The 18,626-nt window shown below is 41.5% G+C and overlaps 1 protein-coding gene across 5 annotated transcripts in view; it reads left to right on the forward strand.

Annotated features, from left to right (window-relative positions):
* asap2a (ArfGAP with SH3 domain, ankyrin repeat and PH domain 2a) overlaps positions 1-18,626 on the forward strand; it is a 60,061-nt gene that overhangs the window by 35,184 nt on the left and 6,251 nt on the right. The window contains exons 5-24 of one of the 5 annotated variants that reach the window (XM_085144283.1): positions 918-967; positions 1,341-1,364; positions 5,167-5,296; positions 5,757-5,842; positions 6,488-6,563; positions 6,645-6,731; positions 7,127-7,135; positions 7,818-7,921; positions 8,516-8,585; positions 10,412-10,499; positions 11,131-11,179; positions 11,468-11,634; positions 13,145-13,278; positions 13,806-13,900; positions 14,813-15,002; positions 15,162-15,247; positions 15,619-15,734; positions 17,124-17,191; positions 17,298-17,405; positions 18,391-18,616. In XM_085144283.1, the coding sequence (XP_085000409.1) occupies positions 918-967; positions 1,341-1,364; positions 5,167-5,296; positions 5,757-5,842; positions 6,488-6,563; positions 6,645-6,731; positions 7,127-7,135; positions 7,818-7,921; positions 8,516-8,585; positions 10,412-10,499; positions 11,131-11,179; positions 11,468-11,634; positions 13,145-13,278; positions 13,806-13,900; positions 14,813-15,002; positions 15,162-15,247; positions 15,619-15,734; positions 17,124-17,191; positions 17,298-17,405; positions 18,391-18,616 (1,963 nt within the window). The other 4 variants (XM_085144284.1, XM_085144286.1, XM_085144288.1 and 1 more) reach the window with 4 other exon arrangements.

Below are 18,626 nucleotides of genomic sequence, written 5' to 3' on the forward strand. Positions count from 1 at the left end.
GTGAAGGATGTGTCATTCTGCATCCAATTTCTTGATTTCTGCTCGCTATTTTAACAGTGTAACCACACACTTCCCGAGTTCTCTGCTTGATGCGCTTGTCTGCGTTCATTATGTATAGTGCATGTAGGGCCCTGACTATCAGTTACTTTCATTGTTGAGGACCTAAGAGTATTTATTAACCATGTTTGGAAATCATATGTGAATAAAATCTTTGCTCCTTGAGAAGCTTTACATAAATACAAGAAATGGGTAGAAGCTGCTAGTCTCTCTTTCTGAGAGGTAAAAAATAATATATATATATATATATTTACCTGCTAGCATCTCTGACTAAGTCTCTGAGGCCGGCCAAGATGTAGACAACTTCCCACATAAGTGCAGCAACTTGGACTCATTAAACTAAACAGCTGTCACGAGTATATTAATGAGCTTCAGAGGCCTTTTATTATTTTTGGATAAACACAAGCTGTTTCCTCCTGTTTTCCGTCTTTCTTGTAACTTTTTGGCTTCTCCTTCGTGACGCCCGAAAGTAACTTCCCAATGGGTCTCAGCTTTCTTAATTAAATGTATGTGAGGATCCCAAAAGTAGCACCAATCACAGGAAAACCACAGAGTAATGTTTTTTTTGTTTGTCTGTTGTTGTTTTTTTTTTATGGACATGCAATAAAGGCTTTGTTCTGATAAATGACCCAAACAATTAATAGACTAGAAGAGCCAAACTACCCCGTTCATTCTGCACCTGCAGCTTTAAATGTTACCATGTGCTCCACTTAAGAAAATGTCGTCCCAGTTTATTTCTCGTCCATGTTCTTCTCAACCCTCGATCGTCTCACTGTCTTTCAAAGAGCTTATTGCTGGTTTTGTTCAGTTTTAAAACATAATTATTATATGAATTAATACTTCCTTTTGTTTTTTCGCAGGATCTGAAAAAGCCCTTTGACAAAGCCTGGAAGGACTACGAAACAAAAGTGTAAGAAACTAAGCGCATCTAATCAGCAGTTCTTTGTGTGTTTTCTACCATATTTGATGTTTGCACTGTTGTTAGTCCATGACTTGTGCTCATGTAGTTATCAGTAGTTTAACACTTCAAGTTAGTTTTGTTTGAATGATTTTGGGCAGTATGTTTAAAATCAAATGTTTAGTAAGTGTCTTGTGTCTGTCCTCCATGTTTCCCTTCTAATGCCTCTTCCCTTGATTAACAACTCAGGCAATTCCTTATAATGTGAATTATGTCACCTTTTCCACTTCCACACTGAGACTCCATTTTCACCGACACTCCTTTGTGATTGTGTATGCAAAGAACTCTGGAGTTTTTATAGCACTTTCATATATTTTACAAGCAGCAAAGGACATTCTTTACTGAAAGGGTAATGTGTCTTCTCTCCAAACCGTTTTGATCAAGCAGTGCAGACCGTGTGCTGACATTAAGGGTTCATCTAGATGCCATGTGACCATTCCCGACCGTCCTAACTTGTTCTATTTTGTTCAACTCTATTGATGGCTAATGGAGGCCATCAATAGAGTTTTCTGCCTGATATGAAAAGCATCCAAACATATCAGTGATCATCTAATCTATCCACTGTCTCCATTTCATAGGCTCAGTCAAAGAGCAATTACAGTATTTGGTCAACATGGCATTGATTTCTGGTTTCCTAATTTGGTTTGCGAGCTCTTTGCACCCAATGCCTGATTTTGAATTCCTTGTTAGGGGTTCATCCCACATTGAAAGCTGTTTATTCAGGAAGTGTTTTGCCTTCCTTTTCACAAGTGATTCATTTATATTTTGTTTAAATGTAGAAAACCTCCAAGTCCTTTGTCTTGTGGGTGCCTTGCTTCCTGAACCAACAGTAGTGAAAATGAATGGACTCTCAGCCCCGTCGTCATTTGAACAACTGTCAGCTTGGCTAGCAGCCAAACAGCTTGGCTAACATGTGTCTCTGTTTTTGTTGGGGCTGAAGATTCATGTGCTGACAAAAGCCGGCAGTGTAAACCTAATGAAATCAGGTTTGGCACCTTCAGCGAAGCTAAACAGAAAGTTTAGGACAAAAACCAAAAAGCTTTTGGGACTAATGTCTGTGAGTGTGAGGCTGTTTGTGTGTGGTGTGCTAACTGTGTCTAAGGTTTTAACACTGTACCCATGGATATACACTCACTGGCCACTTTGCTAGATACACCTGTTCAGCTGCTCATTAATACAAATATCTAATTAACAGCTGAATTGATGCCAGATGCCACATTGCAGCAGCTCGGTACATTTAGGCATGTTGACACAGTTAAGGTGACTTGCTGAAGTTCAACCCAAGCTTCAGAATGGAGGAAGGTGACCTAAGAGCCAGATGGTCTCTGAGAGAAAATATCTCATGAGCGGCTGTTCTGTGAAAATGTCTCGTTGATGTCAGACATGGCTACAGTGTTTCGAGCTGGTAAACAAACAGCCACTTGTTGCTGCCTAAGTATGCAGAAGAGCATCTCTGAATGCTCAGCACGTCAAACCTCTCACTCCATAACCACTCCTGTCAGCTAAGAACAGGAAACTGATGTTGCAATTCTCATGTTCCCACCAAAACATTGCCTCACTTTCAATGATGGCTGCTTCCAGCAGATTAATGTGGCGTGTCACAAAGCTCAGACCATGACGATGAGTTCACTGCACTCAAACGGCCTCCAGATCTCAGTCCAGTAGTGCACCAATAGACCTGATACCTCAAGATTTAAGGCACTTCTGAAAGCAAGAGGGGGTCCAACCTGATACTACCCAGGTGTACCTAAACACAGTATCCAGTGAGTGTACCTCCAATGAAACCTAGACAAATGTGACTGTACAACTAAATACAAACAGCTAATAATGTCACAGGTAAGAAAAAATATTTTATTGGAGTAGTTTTGTTCGCTTTGGAAAGTAACACTTTTTGAGTAAAATTATTGTTTTCATTTGTTTGATAATTACCAACCAATGTACAGTAATCACCCATATACCTCCCAGGTAAATACTTAATTAAATAATTAATGGACTTTAAAAGGAAAGCTTTCCAACATTTTAAAGTTTCTTTTTTACTTTTGCTAAGATTCTTAATTTTAAGTTTTGAATATTAAGTTTAAGGTTAATAAGTGAGTTAAACATCAGGTAGTGAGCTAAAATGTCTCGATGCATGCTCAATCCATCCAGGTAAGGAAATCCCAAAAAGTTGATTGTGTTCATGAACACAATCAACTTTTTGTGTTCTGGTAGTGAATGTTACTTTAACGCACATGAAACAGGCTGGACTCTTACGCAGCTTTCAGTCACATTTCTGCATAACTATTTAAAAAATATGCTGTGATATGCTGTGAGAAAATGCGGCACATCCAAAAGAATGACCTGTTGCATGAAAGGTTGCCCCCACCCCCCCCCTCTGTGTTGTCCTGATTGCCTGTGGAAGATGGAGAATTTATGGGAAAAACTGGCTCTGAGCGCTGGCTGTCAGGCAGCATGTATAAACAAATCTAAATCTAATCACTCATCTCATTGGCTTGTAGTCTCTTAGGTCCTACTCCTGACCTTTTTAGTACACTAAACCCATGGCTAACCTTAATCATCTTTAACGTAATCAAACACTAAAAAAAAAAAAAAAAACGTGCACAAAAGTATCCTGCAAAAAGTCTGAGTGGAATCGAATCGCTGAGTCGAACCCCTCTCCCTGGTCGACATCTGCTCTCTAATTCCTTCTGCTTTATGTACTGATCTCAATTGTCGTCATCAGCGAGAAACTACAAGTGTTTGATTTCCCAAACAAGCTCTCAGCTAATTATGGAAACCTTCCAAAAAAGCGCTGATGAGCTTAGTGCAGTTTGACTCTTGGCACTTCTGTTCAAGCAGCTTGGATTATTTATTTATTTGTTTTTTTATCATCTCAGTGAAATCGGTGCAATGAGCCGTGCGTTCCTCCTGTGCAGACACACCTACGCATTTTGTGTGTTTGCTTCAGGACACGATACATCTGGCAGTACAAGGTGATTTAAAAAAAAGGTGAAATGAGACACCAGCTCGAATTACTCAGGAATGAATGAAGTCAGCTTTGCAAGAATTACTTTCTAATTCATCATGATTGTCTGACATAGCTGGTGGATCAGTTTGTGTTTTTTTTCTAATGGGGTGTCTGCAAAGGAAGCAGTTCGCTGATCACAAATTCGGAGAAAGTCGGAGAGATTCAATGATGACGGGTAAAAAAGCAAAAAACAAGGTGGGCATTCCCCCGAGTTAAACTTTTCTCACTTTCAAGGCGACATGTGACAGAGTTGCGGAAATTATAATGTCATCGAGGCAGCTAGAGCCTGGAATATCAAACATCAGCTGTATTCTTTGTTCTCATTGGTTGACACTTCAATCACTTGCTTTGGAGTTGAGAGAGGTTTATCTCAGGACCGGTCTGCTCTTCATTCCCGAGCCTTTTTACACCCGTCGCTTGTCCCTTGAGCTTCAGAGCAAAGCGTTGCGAGTTAATCGTTCCCTGTATGGATGCCTTTTTGAACATCTCTCAACTCTGAGGCCAGTGACTGAAGCGGCCATCAATGAAAGCAAAGGATACAGTTGATTCACAGAGGGCTACCTAGGCAACTGGAGCTTGGAATGTCCTCCAGCGGGCTGGATCACTGACATAGGAAATCACTTCCTGTGCCAACGCCCCTCGGTGTTGCTCAATACTTTACTACGCAAAAACTTTAGGCACTTGACTAAATCTGCGTTCCCGCAGCATCACTTTGTCGCTAACGGATGGTTTCTAGGAGACGTTTCAGGCTCCGGTTGCTTAGGTAACCCAGTAACATATTTAATACCAGGTTATGTCAATCCTGTGCTCTTATCAGAAGCTTCTTCAATTGCTCGCCTCGATATTTTCAGGTCATGAGACAACTTTTTTCACTCGAAACCATAGAGTAATCAACACTCTATGGTTTCTAAACATTGCAAAAATTAAGTTTAATAAAGAATTTCTGCTTCTTCATGTAAGCCCATCTACTGCCTTGACACTTTTACAAAGCTGGGTTTTTCTCATCTTATATGTAGCTCAACCATGAACTGCCTGACAACTTTAGGGCTGATTTTTCACATTATGCCTTCTGTATGCTTTTGGTGCTGTTATGGATCTATTGATTGCTCTTTGACACCCTCTGCCATGCTGTCACTCTTGCCAGCACCAAGATAGAAAAGGAAAAGAAGGAGCATGCGAGACAGCATGGGATGATTAGGACAGAAATCAGCGGGGCAGAAATTGCTGAAGAGATGGAGAAAGAGAGAAGATTCTTCCAGCTGCAGATGTGTGAGGTTAGTTGGAGCGATTATCAAGAGACGGGTTTCATTTGATTACCAGTGTTTTAAATATATATAACATGAATTAATGAAACATTAAAATTGTATGAAATCCTGTACTCAGGATAGTGTTTATCAAGTAAATAACAGGTAGAGGTGGGTTGAGAAAACAGGGCAGTTTCTGTCAAAGTAACGGTAAAAACTGAATACTGCGCAGCCTGTTGGAATACAAAAATCACATTACATGCAAGTATGTTTATGTGCTGAATGCCTTTTTTGATGTTTCATTTTAATGAAGCCTTGCTTGAAAAATTAAGTTTTTGCCCTTTTGAAGTGTCTGGGTTTGAGATGAAAGGGATGTATACATTTGAGATGGTCCATGAGTATTTGAAGTCTCAGACTTCAGAGTTGCTTTTCCATCTGTGTGAACCTGGACTGACCCCTCTTCCTGGATCTGGATTCAATCTGTTTACAGTATCTCCTCAAAGTCAATGAGATCAAGATCAAGAAGGGGGTGGATCTGCTGCAGAACCTCATCAAGTATTTCCACGCACAGTGCAAGTAAGACGTGCATATTATATACATCAAATTTATTTTACATCGTAGGCCACGTACGTCTACAGAAAACTTCTGGTAGTTCATCATCATCCAGACAGTCTTGTAATTATAACATAAAAAGATTATGTTATTATATAGAAAACTTTTTTCCTTTCTGTAAATTCACTGTTAAAAAAAACAAAACACGTGCATTTATGTAGCAAATGGTGAAAAAAAGTGTCTGTTATTTAATTGTTTATCTAGTTGATGAGGCTCCTTTTATCTAAATAATGAGCTGTAAAACCTAGGAAAATGTGGTTAAACGTTCAAGATCTGTGCACTCCTTTACATTCTCAAAAGCCATCTAGCGGGCCGAATAGGAGTCTTTACCAGGCCCATTCTGGCCCCTAAGCCCTATGTTTGACACCCCTGATCACGTGGTTAAATTGATTATATATGAAATGCATATTTTTACTGTCTAATAGTAAAGATTTAGTTTGAGGTATGCATACACAGTTGATGTTATTTTTAATGTATTATATCAACAATATTTTTAGGATGTAGGGAAATCCAGTGCCCCGATCCACTGTCACTGTAAAAAAACAGTTACTCACGTATACTGTATCTGTTTTGTCACACTGGGATAAATTTGTCTGCTTCGTCATTCAGTTTCTTTCAGGACGGTCTAAAAGCTGTGGACAACCTCAAACCTTCCATAGAGAAGCTGGCCACAGATCTGCACACGGTCAGAGCCGTTTCAATCCAGCCTGTTTTTTCCACTCTTAAACTTTCCTTCATGACTTGGACATGACTTGTGTCTGTACAGATAAAGCAGGTGCAGGACGAGGAGAGGAAGCAGCTGGCTCAGTTACGAGACGTCCTCAAGTCGGCGTTACAGGTGGAGCAGAAGGAGGTAACACCCACAACAGAAACAAAACGATCAAATGCTTTATGATGTACCGGACAAGCTCAAATCTGCTTATTAAACTTCAGCTTCTCTCAGTGATGACATTAACTTGGGACTCACGCACACACTAATGTATATACAACTCGATTACTAATCTATCCCTCTGGGTTGGGATCTAAACTATAATTGAAAAGAAGCACATCTTTTTTACTTTTCTTACATCTGTCTTCTTGCATGTGCTATTAGTCGTTTACTTCTCTACCCAAATGAACTGAGGTAGAGTCCTCATCAGCTAGATGCTCAGTGAACTGTTAAATATGCTGCAAAGCGCAGCAGCTTCAGGTCTAATCTGAAGATTGTTTTCTTTTCTCCTCTGCTGCCGCCGCCTTTTGTGAAACAAGTCCAGAAGAGTAAGTGGATTTGTGAAAAAAAAGAAAAGCTATAGCATCTCGTGTTCCCTGTGGTGATGTCGTTGCTTCCAGTGCTCGATGTTTTCGATGTAGTAGCTCAGTGTCGTTCAGTGAGAAAAGTTTGAGGTGGGGCTGCCATATCTTTTTTTGTGTGTCTGCTGATATCGGCACACATCAAGCCGCTCCACCACTCAGAAGTCGTCCTCTCTGTTTCCTGTAGTGTTTCCACAAAAAAGGAATATGCAAAAAAAAAAAAAAAGTCTGGGTCCTCTTTCATGGTAGCTGATGTATTTAAATGAAGCCTATTCAGGCTGCATGTGTTAAAACAGCAAGAATTGCTAATGAGATTAAAATGCTAATGACACAATTTGGCCAGCTGCTGCTGCAGACTCTGACTTCAAAGGTGTACAAGCTCTTATTTTCTCCCTTCCCTTTATTTGCACAAAATCACTCAGGCTGAGAGGAGCAATCTTAACATAATTGATATTTGCTTTAAAATCCTCGGCGGAGCAGGAGACCCAGAAGCGCAGTGTAATCCAGAGCAATTTTGCGCTTGTGCAGCTCCCCCTCGACTTCATACTGTTTTTTTGCTAATTCAGTGTGTAGCTCCTGCCTTCCGCACCTCATTTGCTGAAATGACAGCTCTGCTTTGTCGCCTGTGTTTTTGCTGTTTTTTCCTCAGGATTCACAGGTGCGTCAGAGCACCACCTACAGCCTGCACCAGCCGCAGGGCAACAAGGAGCACGGCACGGAGCGCAGCGGGTACCTTCACAAGAAAAGTGATGGGTATGTTTAGAAAAGGGCGTTCAAAAGATCAGATGAGTCACTACACAACAAACTATTTTTTCAGTGAAGAACGCAGAGAAGGCTGTGGCGTTTAGAGGCCTCATTATTCCTCCACCTCTGTCTCTCTCGTGTTGGTGGGTTACTAATGAGTGTTTGTCAGCAAGATTGTGCAAAAATTACCAGCACAGTTTCATGCAGCAGCTTGGTGGAGCGATGGCACACGTGCAGTAAAAGAGCTTGCAAAATAAAAGATGTGTGGTTTGCTTTGTTTGAAACGAGCAGTCTGCAGATCATCTCGAATACATTTTTTTTTCCTCATAGAATTTGCAAAATGCTGAAAATGTCCATAACAAGTAGTCAATGTTTACTTTGGAGATCCTGCTAGATGACATTAATTTGTCAAAATTTATTCAGATCATTTTGGCTTTTAATTCTTTTTGTTGTTTTATTGTAGACATGCTCACCCTGTGCGTCATAACTAATGCATGTGAATGCTAGTGGTAATGTGATAATGATAAATATTTCATAGGCTTTACCGATTCACTGCACGGGTGTATGCGCGACATACTAATCGCTGCCGTCTCTGCGTCGCAGGTTGAGGAAAGTGTGGCAGAAGAGGAAGTGTACAGCGAAGAACGGATTCCTCACCATCTCACACGGCACAGTAAGCAAACAGTGGAAAGAAACACAAGACGACATCTTTTCTTCTGAAAACACACATAAACCTTTTCGTTTGGCTGCAAGCCTCATCATTGCTGCTTGTCTTCATATACATTGCAGTGAAAAAGCACAAAAGTGAATTTTTAGCATTTTTTTACACACTTTTAACTAGGGATGGGTACCGGTGTCCGGTGCCATGATGGCACCGGTTCTGACATAAACGGTAGTAACCAGACCGAAAAGCAGCGCACATTTCGGTGCTTTATTTCGGTGCTTTTTTTTTCCTGAGCTGTGATACACTTTAGATTCTAGCCAATCATTTTACATTTCCGAGGATAGTAGGCGGGTCCAGGTACGTACTTTCTTTTAGAGCAGAGCTACAGATTAAAAATGCCCAAGGCGAAGCGGTCAAAAGTCTGGCTGTACTTCACAGCAAAATATGCAAACTCAGCAGCCTGCAACAAGTGCTTTAAGCTGATACTGTGATACTGTCAAAGGAAGTAACACCTCAAATCCGATGAAACACCTGGCGACGCATAGAGTTTTTTTAAAAGCCAAGAAATGCGCTGTATTTGATAGCTTGCTGCGAGACCTCACACCGAGCGCATCTACTGCGGGTGTGGTGCCTGTTATCGGAACCGGAGTTAGCAACATGAACCCGAAGAGGAGAGTCCTGGCCCCTAGCCCTGCCAGTGTAGCAGAAATGATGAGGATGATGGCAGCAGCAGCTGTTCTTCTCTGCGTGAGTAGCTTAATGTTGTTCGTGTGTAATTTACGTTGAGTAGGCTAACCACGTTATTACATTAATGCAGTAAGGTGAACTAGCAAACACCGTCGTAGTTACATGCGGCTGTCTTCTTGTTTGATGGCAGATACTCCCTTCACCCTGGCCAAAAAGGCTAAAATGACCAAAGAAAAAGTGGAAAACAGTTAAACATGAGAGGTTTTTGGACAAAGTTTGTGTTTTTTCCATTGTTTAAGCACTGCTTCCAGCCAAGAGTGATACCATATATGCCCTATAGCTGCAGAAAAGGCTAACATTGTTATCTTTTTACAAAAAAACAGCTAAACATGAGAGGTTTTTGGACCAATTTTGTGTTTTCCATTCTTTAAGCACCGGTTTGAGCACCGTTTAAGCACCGGCACCGTTTCAAAAGTACCGGCTTGGCACCGGTATCGGATAAAACCTAAACGATACCCATCCCTACTTTTAACACACTTCAGTGTGTTCAGTGTTGTTGTTTTTTAAGTTTTTAAATGATCATTTTTATTTATTTAAGGGGAAATCTATCCAAACCTACCTGAGTCTATGGAAAAAGGTGATTGCCCCCTTGTTATATTATGATTTTTTTTTTTTTTTTTTGAATAGTCCATCTCTGATTGAGGTTATTAGGTCTAGAGGACAATGACTGTTTCACACAGGGGGAGGTGAGTTTGGATAACTTTTTCCCCCCTTAATTGAATTAAATTATCATTTAATTCATTTTATATTCAGCCGGCTGATCTTTGGCTAATGCTTTGATGATCTGAAATATGTAAGAGTGACAAATAGGCAAAAACTGAACTGCACATTTACATTTTCCACAGATCAAAGGGCAAAGTCTGCAAGTTAACGCTCCTCGGAGTCTCAGTTCACTCGGCTCATTCCCATTAAAGATTCGGTCAACCCCTCTCACTGACACGCTTCATCTCTCACAGAACTGCTTATCAGATGTTCTGTTTGGCTCCAGCAACAGTCAGATACACTTAAACCAACACTCCTGCTCACTTGTTCTCTCATTTTTCTCCTTCTCCCCCTTTCCTTTCTTTCCCTCCCTCCGTTTTTCGTAGGCTAACCGGCCACCAGCTAAACTCAACCTGCTCACCTGCCAGGTGAAACACAATCCTGAAGAGAAGCGGAGTTTTGACCTCATATCACGTACGTTCAGCCTCTTCTCTTTGCTTTCTGCCGCCTATGTTATCTTTTTGCCTATTCCCAACTCTTTTCCATGTTTCTCTCCCCATTCTCCGGTGTGTTGTTGTAACCAAATGCCTCTGTTTAATTGGCTTCGAGCAGCAGCTGGCCGAGATTTGTTGTGTAGCTGAGCAGATTTCAATTATTTCCCGTGCAGCAGAAAACAGAGATGATTAAGAGACAATATTAACACATCTGGTCATAAAGAGATGGCAGGAAAGGAGGATGGAGAGAGGGACAATCTGTGTGATGATCATGTGACAAACATGGCAGTTTGTGGTTATTTAAATGAATTTAAGATGAAGAGACTAAACTTCGGCTTTAGGGATATAACACAGTTTAAGTTTCCTTTTATTTAGTTGTATAAAAAAACTCCCATGTGAAGATGGAAACACTCGTACTTTATGTTTTTGTTTTGCAGCGCGCCCTCAGTCTGACCTTTCACTTGAGCACTTTAATGCCCTCTGGAGAGAATCACTCAAAGCTTTTTACTGCATATCTGCAGCTCTTTGACTGATCTTCTTCTTCTTCTTCAGTTTTTTTCTCCCGCTCATCTTTTCTATTCCATCATTTGTTTCCTTTTTTTTGTTTTTAGATGACAGAACGTATCACTTTCAGGCCGAGGACGACCAGGACTGTCAGATGTAAGTGCTTTTCCCTTCCTTCCTCTTGTGTGTGGGTGCGCCTGTTTATCACCTCCAATACTTTCCACACACTTCCTCCCTGACACACACTCAGTCACTTTACCTCCCACCTCATGCCCATTAACTGCCCTTTTACTCCAGTCTGAACCCCCCCTGTCTGCCTTAGCTGCGCCTGTTTTTACCCACTTTCCCCCCTTCTCCTCCCCATGCTTCTCCTTTTGTCATTTTTCCTCTTTTCATCTGCCTGACTCATGTCTCCCGTGCTCCTTTACTCTGTCCCTCCTGCAGCTGGATCTCGGTGCTACAGAACAGTAAGGAGGAGGCGTTAAATCAGGCTTTTAAAGGGGACCATCATGTCGGCGAGAACAACATCGTGCAGGAGCTGACTAAGGCGATACTGGGGGAAGTCAAGCGGATGATAGGAAATGATGTTTGCTGTGACTGCGGAGCCCCAAGTGAGTGGCACAGTTGGATGGGGGAAACCCTCAGATGCCTTAATAAAGTTCAATTTAAGCCTAAACAAATGGAAAACTAACACTTCTGCAAGGTGTTTTGAATCTTACATGATCATTATGTGATATCCCACAATTTAGATTATGCTAAACTTATACAAGCAGCTTTTTAAGACCAGAAACGACTAAGTATGCCTTTTTTCCATTTAAATACAAGGTTTTCATGCTTTTCATGTTTTGTTTTGTTTTGTTTTGTTTTTATAATTGAAAGCATAGTGATGCCAGCTCATTTACTTTCATAAATGGACCAGATTGGGTTGAATGACAGGCGTTGAGATCTCAGGATTTCCTGGGATTTTCCTCCAGTATCAGCTCCCTTTTCCCTGAAGAACTTGTTTATGTGTTTGTGTACTAAGAGATGATTTATGGGAAAGACACGATTGCGTAACTGCTGTTGTGTAGACCTCAAATTGTAGTAATTCAGAAACCATAACGATCTCAAATTTTAGCTGGCTGGCGTGCGCACATAGTTGGTGCGTCTCCAGTCATGAGGATCTTCCGATTTCTTTAATTCCTTAAACGTCATTCGGATGAAAGATTTTAAGTCTTTATATTTAGCTTGAAATATTACTCTTATATAATTTCAGGTGTTTTTTCTGTCTTGCTTACAGCTGGGAGCTTAGTAAATGCATATACAGTGGACCCTAAGAGTATTGTTCCAAATAGAGCCGCACCGAGTGCATTTTACACAGCACAGCAGCCGATAACTTCATTAATTATTTAAATCTCCTGACACAGGGGACTGGATCAAATCAGAAATCTCCACAGTTCTGCAGTCACGATCAGATTTTCTGGAAAAAGCAACATTGACTTTAACATCCTTCCGCTTGTATCCTCGATTCCTAAAGGCAGCGGACACTTAGAAGCCTGCCTGGAGGCAGATCAGACATGTGCACAATGCTTTGGCAAAGTGTTTGCTGTAATTTAATGTAGTATACAGTACTTACGGGGAGCGGGTAGTGTAATTCATGCACACCAGTGGTATAAATTCCTTGTATTGAAAACTCTTAGAGTGGTTCCCCTGAGGAAATATTCTGCCACAACCTTGAAATTAGTTTCTTGAAATCCCCCAGACCCATGAAATACCCCCACCACAGATCTGTACTTTATTATAGTATGTATGTACGGCAGGCACATATACCTACACATGCACAGAGTAAGCAGTGCAGCTCGGTCACTTTCCTGTGTCACTGGGCTGTGTCTGTGTGTGTGTGTGTGTGTGTGTGTGTGTGTGTGTGTGTTAGTAAAAGGCTCTTCAGGCAGCCGTTAAATTTCCAGAGCATTTCCACAAGGGCACATCAAAGTTGGCTCACAGGCTGCTGAAATGACTTCTGCTTCAGTGCTTTTCACCCAATTAGTGCGCCACCCACATACACTCCTCACTCATGCATTGTTTATGTCCCTTTTTCTCCATTTTCTTTACAATGATTTTTCCTTTTTTACCCCTTAACAGACCCGACATGGCTATCCACCAACCTGGGCATCCTCACCTGCATTGAATGCTCAGGGATACACAGGGAGCTGGGAGTCCACTACTCGCGGATCCAGTCCCTCACACTGGATGTACTCAGCACCTCAGAGCTCTTGGTAAATCACTGCCCATCTTCTTGTTCCTCTTTTTCTTATCCAGAGCTCTCTGGAATATTTTAAGTAGGATAAGCTTGGAAAATGAAACAAGAAGGGAAAAAAATAGTGGGAGATTTTAAGAACAGGTGGACAGTAAATAAAGATTGGGTGAAAATGTGAAGCCTTACAGTGCCTTTTGCGTCTTCCTCTTTAAAAGACCCCTGGAAGTCTGCACACTCAAAATAGCTGAGATTTTGTTTGGCTTTTCTAATCACCGTTTGGTGTAGTGATTTACTGCCTAAGGGACGGTCGGGATTAAATGCTTCCAGCCATCATTGCTTTCCCTGGTGTTAAGACGCCAGTCATGTTGGCCACAGACAGACGGGGTGTTGTGGAGTCTGTAAGGCTCCACACTTGGAGCTCAGGATGTCTCCTGCCTCCCGGTGGGGGCGTGACTGGAGCAGATGACTTTTGAATTAATCGATGTGGCTCAGAAAATGACACATAACTAGTTTTAATTACTGTGTGTGTGTGTGTGTGTTCCACAGCTGGCCAAGAATGTGGGGAATGTAGGCTTTAATGAAATTATGGAGGCTTGTTTAAGCGCTGAAAACGTGGTGAAACCCAACCCGGCCAGTGACATGTAAGTCACCCCCTCACACTCCATTCTTCCTCCCTCCCCTCACCTCACCTCCATAGCTCTTCTGCTGCTCCCATCTCCTCACTGATCTCAGTTTACACTCTGCACATCGATTTGCGATCCTTTTATGTGACCCTTTAACACATTTTAAGTAACAAGTTTGACATGTTTTTATTGATTATCTCTTCTGTTTTAAAAAAAAGTAAGAAAAGAATCTGAAATCTGATCAACTTTTTATCATAATCACAAAAGCTGTTTTTGATCCTCAGAGTGAGAACAATTAAGGTGACTTCTGAAAGAACAGTTTAATGCATTATTGAAACCTGGAAAGGTAGTGTTGAGGTGTTGTCTTGAGGGAAGAAGTGTGATTGGGGAAGAAAATCTTGAATGATTGAACATTTGATTGGATGGTCGTAAATTGCTAAACATTAGCAGAATTCATGGCTCTTGTTAATGGTAGTGAAAATAAGAGCATTTCCACATGCATGGTGCAAAGAGGACTCAAGGGTTTGGGGCTAAGCAGCTGGATAGCCTTAAGAAAACCACTTGCCAGTGAGACTAATCGGTTTCAGCGTGCCAGGGAGCATAAAGATTCAGCTCTGGAGCAATAGAAAAAGGTTGTGTGATCTGATTACTCCAGATTCAGCCTGTTCCAGAGTGATGGGTACATTGAGGTAAGAAGAGAGGAAGATATGGTGATGCACCCTTTATGCCTGGCGTCCACCCTACAAGGGCCAGAGTGATGATCTGGGGTCACTTCAGCTGCTAGAGCTGATAAGGTCCAGGTTCAGCAAGATTAAAAAATGAAGACAGCAAATTAGTTTTTCCATCAATGGATTTTTTTCTTCCCTGATGGCACGGGCATATTCCAAGATGACATGCTAGGAGCATCTGTGTCCTCGTGTTCTCCCCCAGGCAGGCGAGGAAAGACTTCATCACAGCCAAATACACGGAGAAACGTTTCGCCAAGAAGAAGTGTCCGGATGCAACGTCGCGGCTTCACACGCTGTGCGACGCAGTGAAGGCCCGAGACATCTTCTCCCTCATCCAAGTCTATGCTGAGGGGGTGGACCTCATGGAACCCATTCCTCTGGCCAACGGGCATGTCAGTGCACAACATATGTTAACATTTTCCTGCGTACCATTTCTCCTCCTATTTATAATAATCTGTGGCATTATTATTGCTCTCTATCTCCTTCCATGAACCTGAAATCCACCACACGTTCCAGAGATTTCATGCAAATGCTTGATCGTTTTATTTCAGGAACAAGGGGAGACAGCTCTTCATCTAGCGGTGAGGCTGGTGGACAGAACGTCCCTTCACATCGTCGACTTCCTCACTCAGAACAGGTAAACACAGCACTGAAGGCAACCAGAAATCAATATGCTGAGATGGTCTGTCGGACCATCATAAAAAGACCAAAAGCTTCTTTTCAGTCCTGCTGGTTTCTTGACATCCACTTTTTTTTCTGTTAACTCTCTTTTCTCTATGGACAGAAACTATTTGCATAATAATAACAATGATGCATTGAAAACAACAATAGAGCTTTGTTTTGCTGCGGTTTGCGTGCTAAAAACACAATTTTACAAAAAGTGTTTGTATTGGCAAAACTACTCCCTGGTCTTATTGAGCACTGAGGCAGGACAGAAGAAAGCTGGATTTTGTATCCTCTGTGTTGGGATTTAAAGTGTTTCCGCTCTTTGTTTCTCTTCCCTGGAAGTTTAAATTTGGATAAGCAGACAGCCAAAGGCAGCACAGCGCTGCACTACTGCTGCCTGACTGACAACAGTGAATGTCTGAAGCTGCTGCTGCGGGGGAAAGCCTCCATAGAGATTGGTAAGGAAAAACACCAGAAACAAACAGCACAGCCGCAGTGCATCAACAGTCCATTGTTCTTTTTCTGCAGCAGCTAACAAAGTGCAAGGACTGAAATATTGTGATTACAGTTTTGAGGTAATTGTGCTTTGAGTGTTTCCATGTCCATCTATTTCTCTCCCTGTACATTTAGTCCTTCACATTTTTCTGACAGCGTGAGACACCGGTCGTTTTAATCAGGAATCACAAGCACAAAAAAAACAATTTTGCAGATTAAACTTGATCACAGCACAATTTAAATTGCACATTACTGCACTGTGCAAAAGTCTGAAGTTCCCCCTCATTTCTTGATATTTTGATTTCAAGGAGTTAGACTTTCTTATAGTTGTAATATTAACTGGTTTAAGCACTAGCTTTCCAAAGCTTTCTAAAATTGTCAAAAGGGCCTCTTAGGACAATTTTCTATCATTTTCAATCCACTCCTTGTACTTGATCATTTTCAGAGTATTATTTTTTTGTGTGTTAAGCCACTTAACACTGACTTCTGAATCGTTTGGGCTTTAAAAAAAAGCACCTAACTTAAGGGATGAACCATTTTTTCTGCCTACATATAACATACGACTTGGCAAAGAATTGATTTTAGGTCTGAAGTGGTGTCAAGAAGCCATTCTTAAGGAAGGGAAACTGAGAGAAAAGGCTGAGGTGTGCCATATTATGCAAGAACTGGACTAAAGAATCAATGACAACAGATCTTATATAGTAATGAAATTATAAAATCATCATCAGTTTGTGTGGAGGAGACCATGAGGGGCACAGTGAGTGTAAAACATGGCGTCATGCTTTGTGATCTGGTCAGAACTGAATATAGAAAAGTCTCATTTTGACCTTCCGTGCAATACCATAGGAAAAACTTCTAATCAGCATGGCAATGTTCTCATTGCTACACCTATTTACTAGTAAAATATAAAGAAATGAGTGGTGGCTCAAGACTTTTGCACATTATATAGAGGCCACTGCAATGGAATTTCTTCATAACAGTGTGCTTAATACATGAAAGCTGCTCGTATTTATAAAGTTGCTTTTGGGTGAGACTTTTGAGTCCAGGATTTTGTTTTCTCTGGTGGCCTATCTTCATCTCACACTTGGTTCCCAGAAAACAAGCCATGGTAACGTTTTCTCACAGCACTTATCTTTCTGCTCTGCTCTGAAATCAAACAAAACAGCCAGATAACAAATGAATGGAGACGGAGCACAGAGAGACACCAGAGAGATGCTCGGTGTGGGAAACGGTTTAATTATACATTTGTCTTGTCACAGTGACAGGAAAGGGAGAAAATGGGCCGTGTGTTTGTGTTCATGTGGCTTGTGAGTACAACAGTGATTATATGTGTCTGTTGTTTTGCCTTCTAGCTAATGAGGCCGGGGAGACACCGCTGGATATCGCTCGAAGGCTCAAACACCTACAGTGTGAGGAGCTGGTGAGCTTACTATGTTTAGACCTGGCTTAATCCTGCAAGCACATCGTCGCATCGTGAAATGTAAGAGCTGTCAGTCATTTGTGTTTCTTTACGTATGTGTTTACAGCTGAACCAAGCACTGGCAGGAAAATTCAACGCCCACGTCCACGTCGAGTATGAATGGTGCCTGCAGCACGAAGACCTGGATGAGAGCGACGAGGATCTGGATGAGAAGGTTAGGGATGCTTTTGTGAATAATAATAGTTCCTTTTTTAAAGATTTCAAGACAAAAAAGAGTTTTAAAAAAGTGATGAGACAAGCAAACAAACATGAAAGGGATGAAAACGACTAACGCTTGAGAAAGAGATCAAATCAGCTTTGTAGGGAGGCTGCCGTGAAAAACAACCTGAAGAGCTCTGAATTTCTGCAAAAGGTTTATTTTATTTTGTTTCCACTAAATACAATCTCCTTAAATTAAACACTAAACTCCTTATTTCCTTTGTGCTTTATAATATGCTTTGTCATTCCTGCTGCCTGAAATGATTGAATGTGATTGGATTTTGGACAAGTTTAATTATTGATAGCTAAACATGTTGTTTTCAAGGCTGAATTTTAACACGGGAGCCTTATATATATCTAGGAGGAGAAATGGTACATTTTAACGCAGGAGTTAACCTGCCTCAAGTGGCCATTCGAGGAACTGCAGTTTTGGCACTGGCTTGATTTTTCAAACCCTGAAAGTTGCCACTTAGATTTGATTGGACCTGAGTTCATTATTGAAAACTCATCAGATAATTGAAACTGGTTACATTTTTTGGGGGGAATAACCATGTTTTAATTTTATTTTTGTTGTGTTTTTGCCTTTGTTGAAGTGTTGAAATGAGAAATCTCCTAAATACTAAAATAATTATTCAAACTAATGCTAAAACATTAGTGAGAAGCTTTATTAAAAGGCAAAGACAAAGTCCCATGACTGGGACATTGCTGCCTGCGCAGAGCGTGCAGGAGTCACATGACAGCCATACTTCACTATGAATGCTCACGTGCACCTATATCATGTAATGTCAATAAAAAGTTCAGGATTGTGGTGCATGTGTAAAGTGCATGGTACCTATTTCGTTGCAGCATGTACGACAAGAGGTTAATCATATATGATGTGCTCCTGTCTCACATTGTGTAACTGTAATGCTCACATCCTCACATGCATGCCTCCCCTCCAGCCGAGCCCCCATCGGAGAGACGAGCGACCAGTCAGCTGTTACACCCCGAGCAGTAACTCCCACCACGTACAGTCCGGCCTCTGCTCCGCCGGCCGTGAAGCTAAGGACAAGCAGCGCCTCTTCATGCCCAACCTGGTCAACAACGAGACTTACGGCACCATAGTCAACACAAACCCCCCTCAGCCCACCACCAACTCTGCTCCACCTCTGCCCCCGAGGAACCTGGGTAAGCTCAG

The sequence above is a fragment of the Neolamprologus multifasciatus genome, chromosome 19 (genome assembly GCF_963576455.1).
Source record: "Neolamprologus multifasciatus chromosome 19, fNeoMul1.2, whole genome shotgun sequence".
Lineage (NCBI taxonomy): Eukaryota > Metazoa > Chordata > Actinopteri > Cichliformes > Cichlidae > Neolamprologus > Neolamprologus multifasciatus.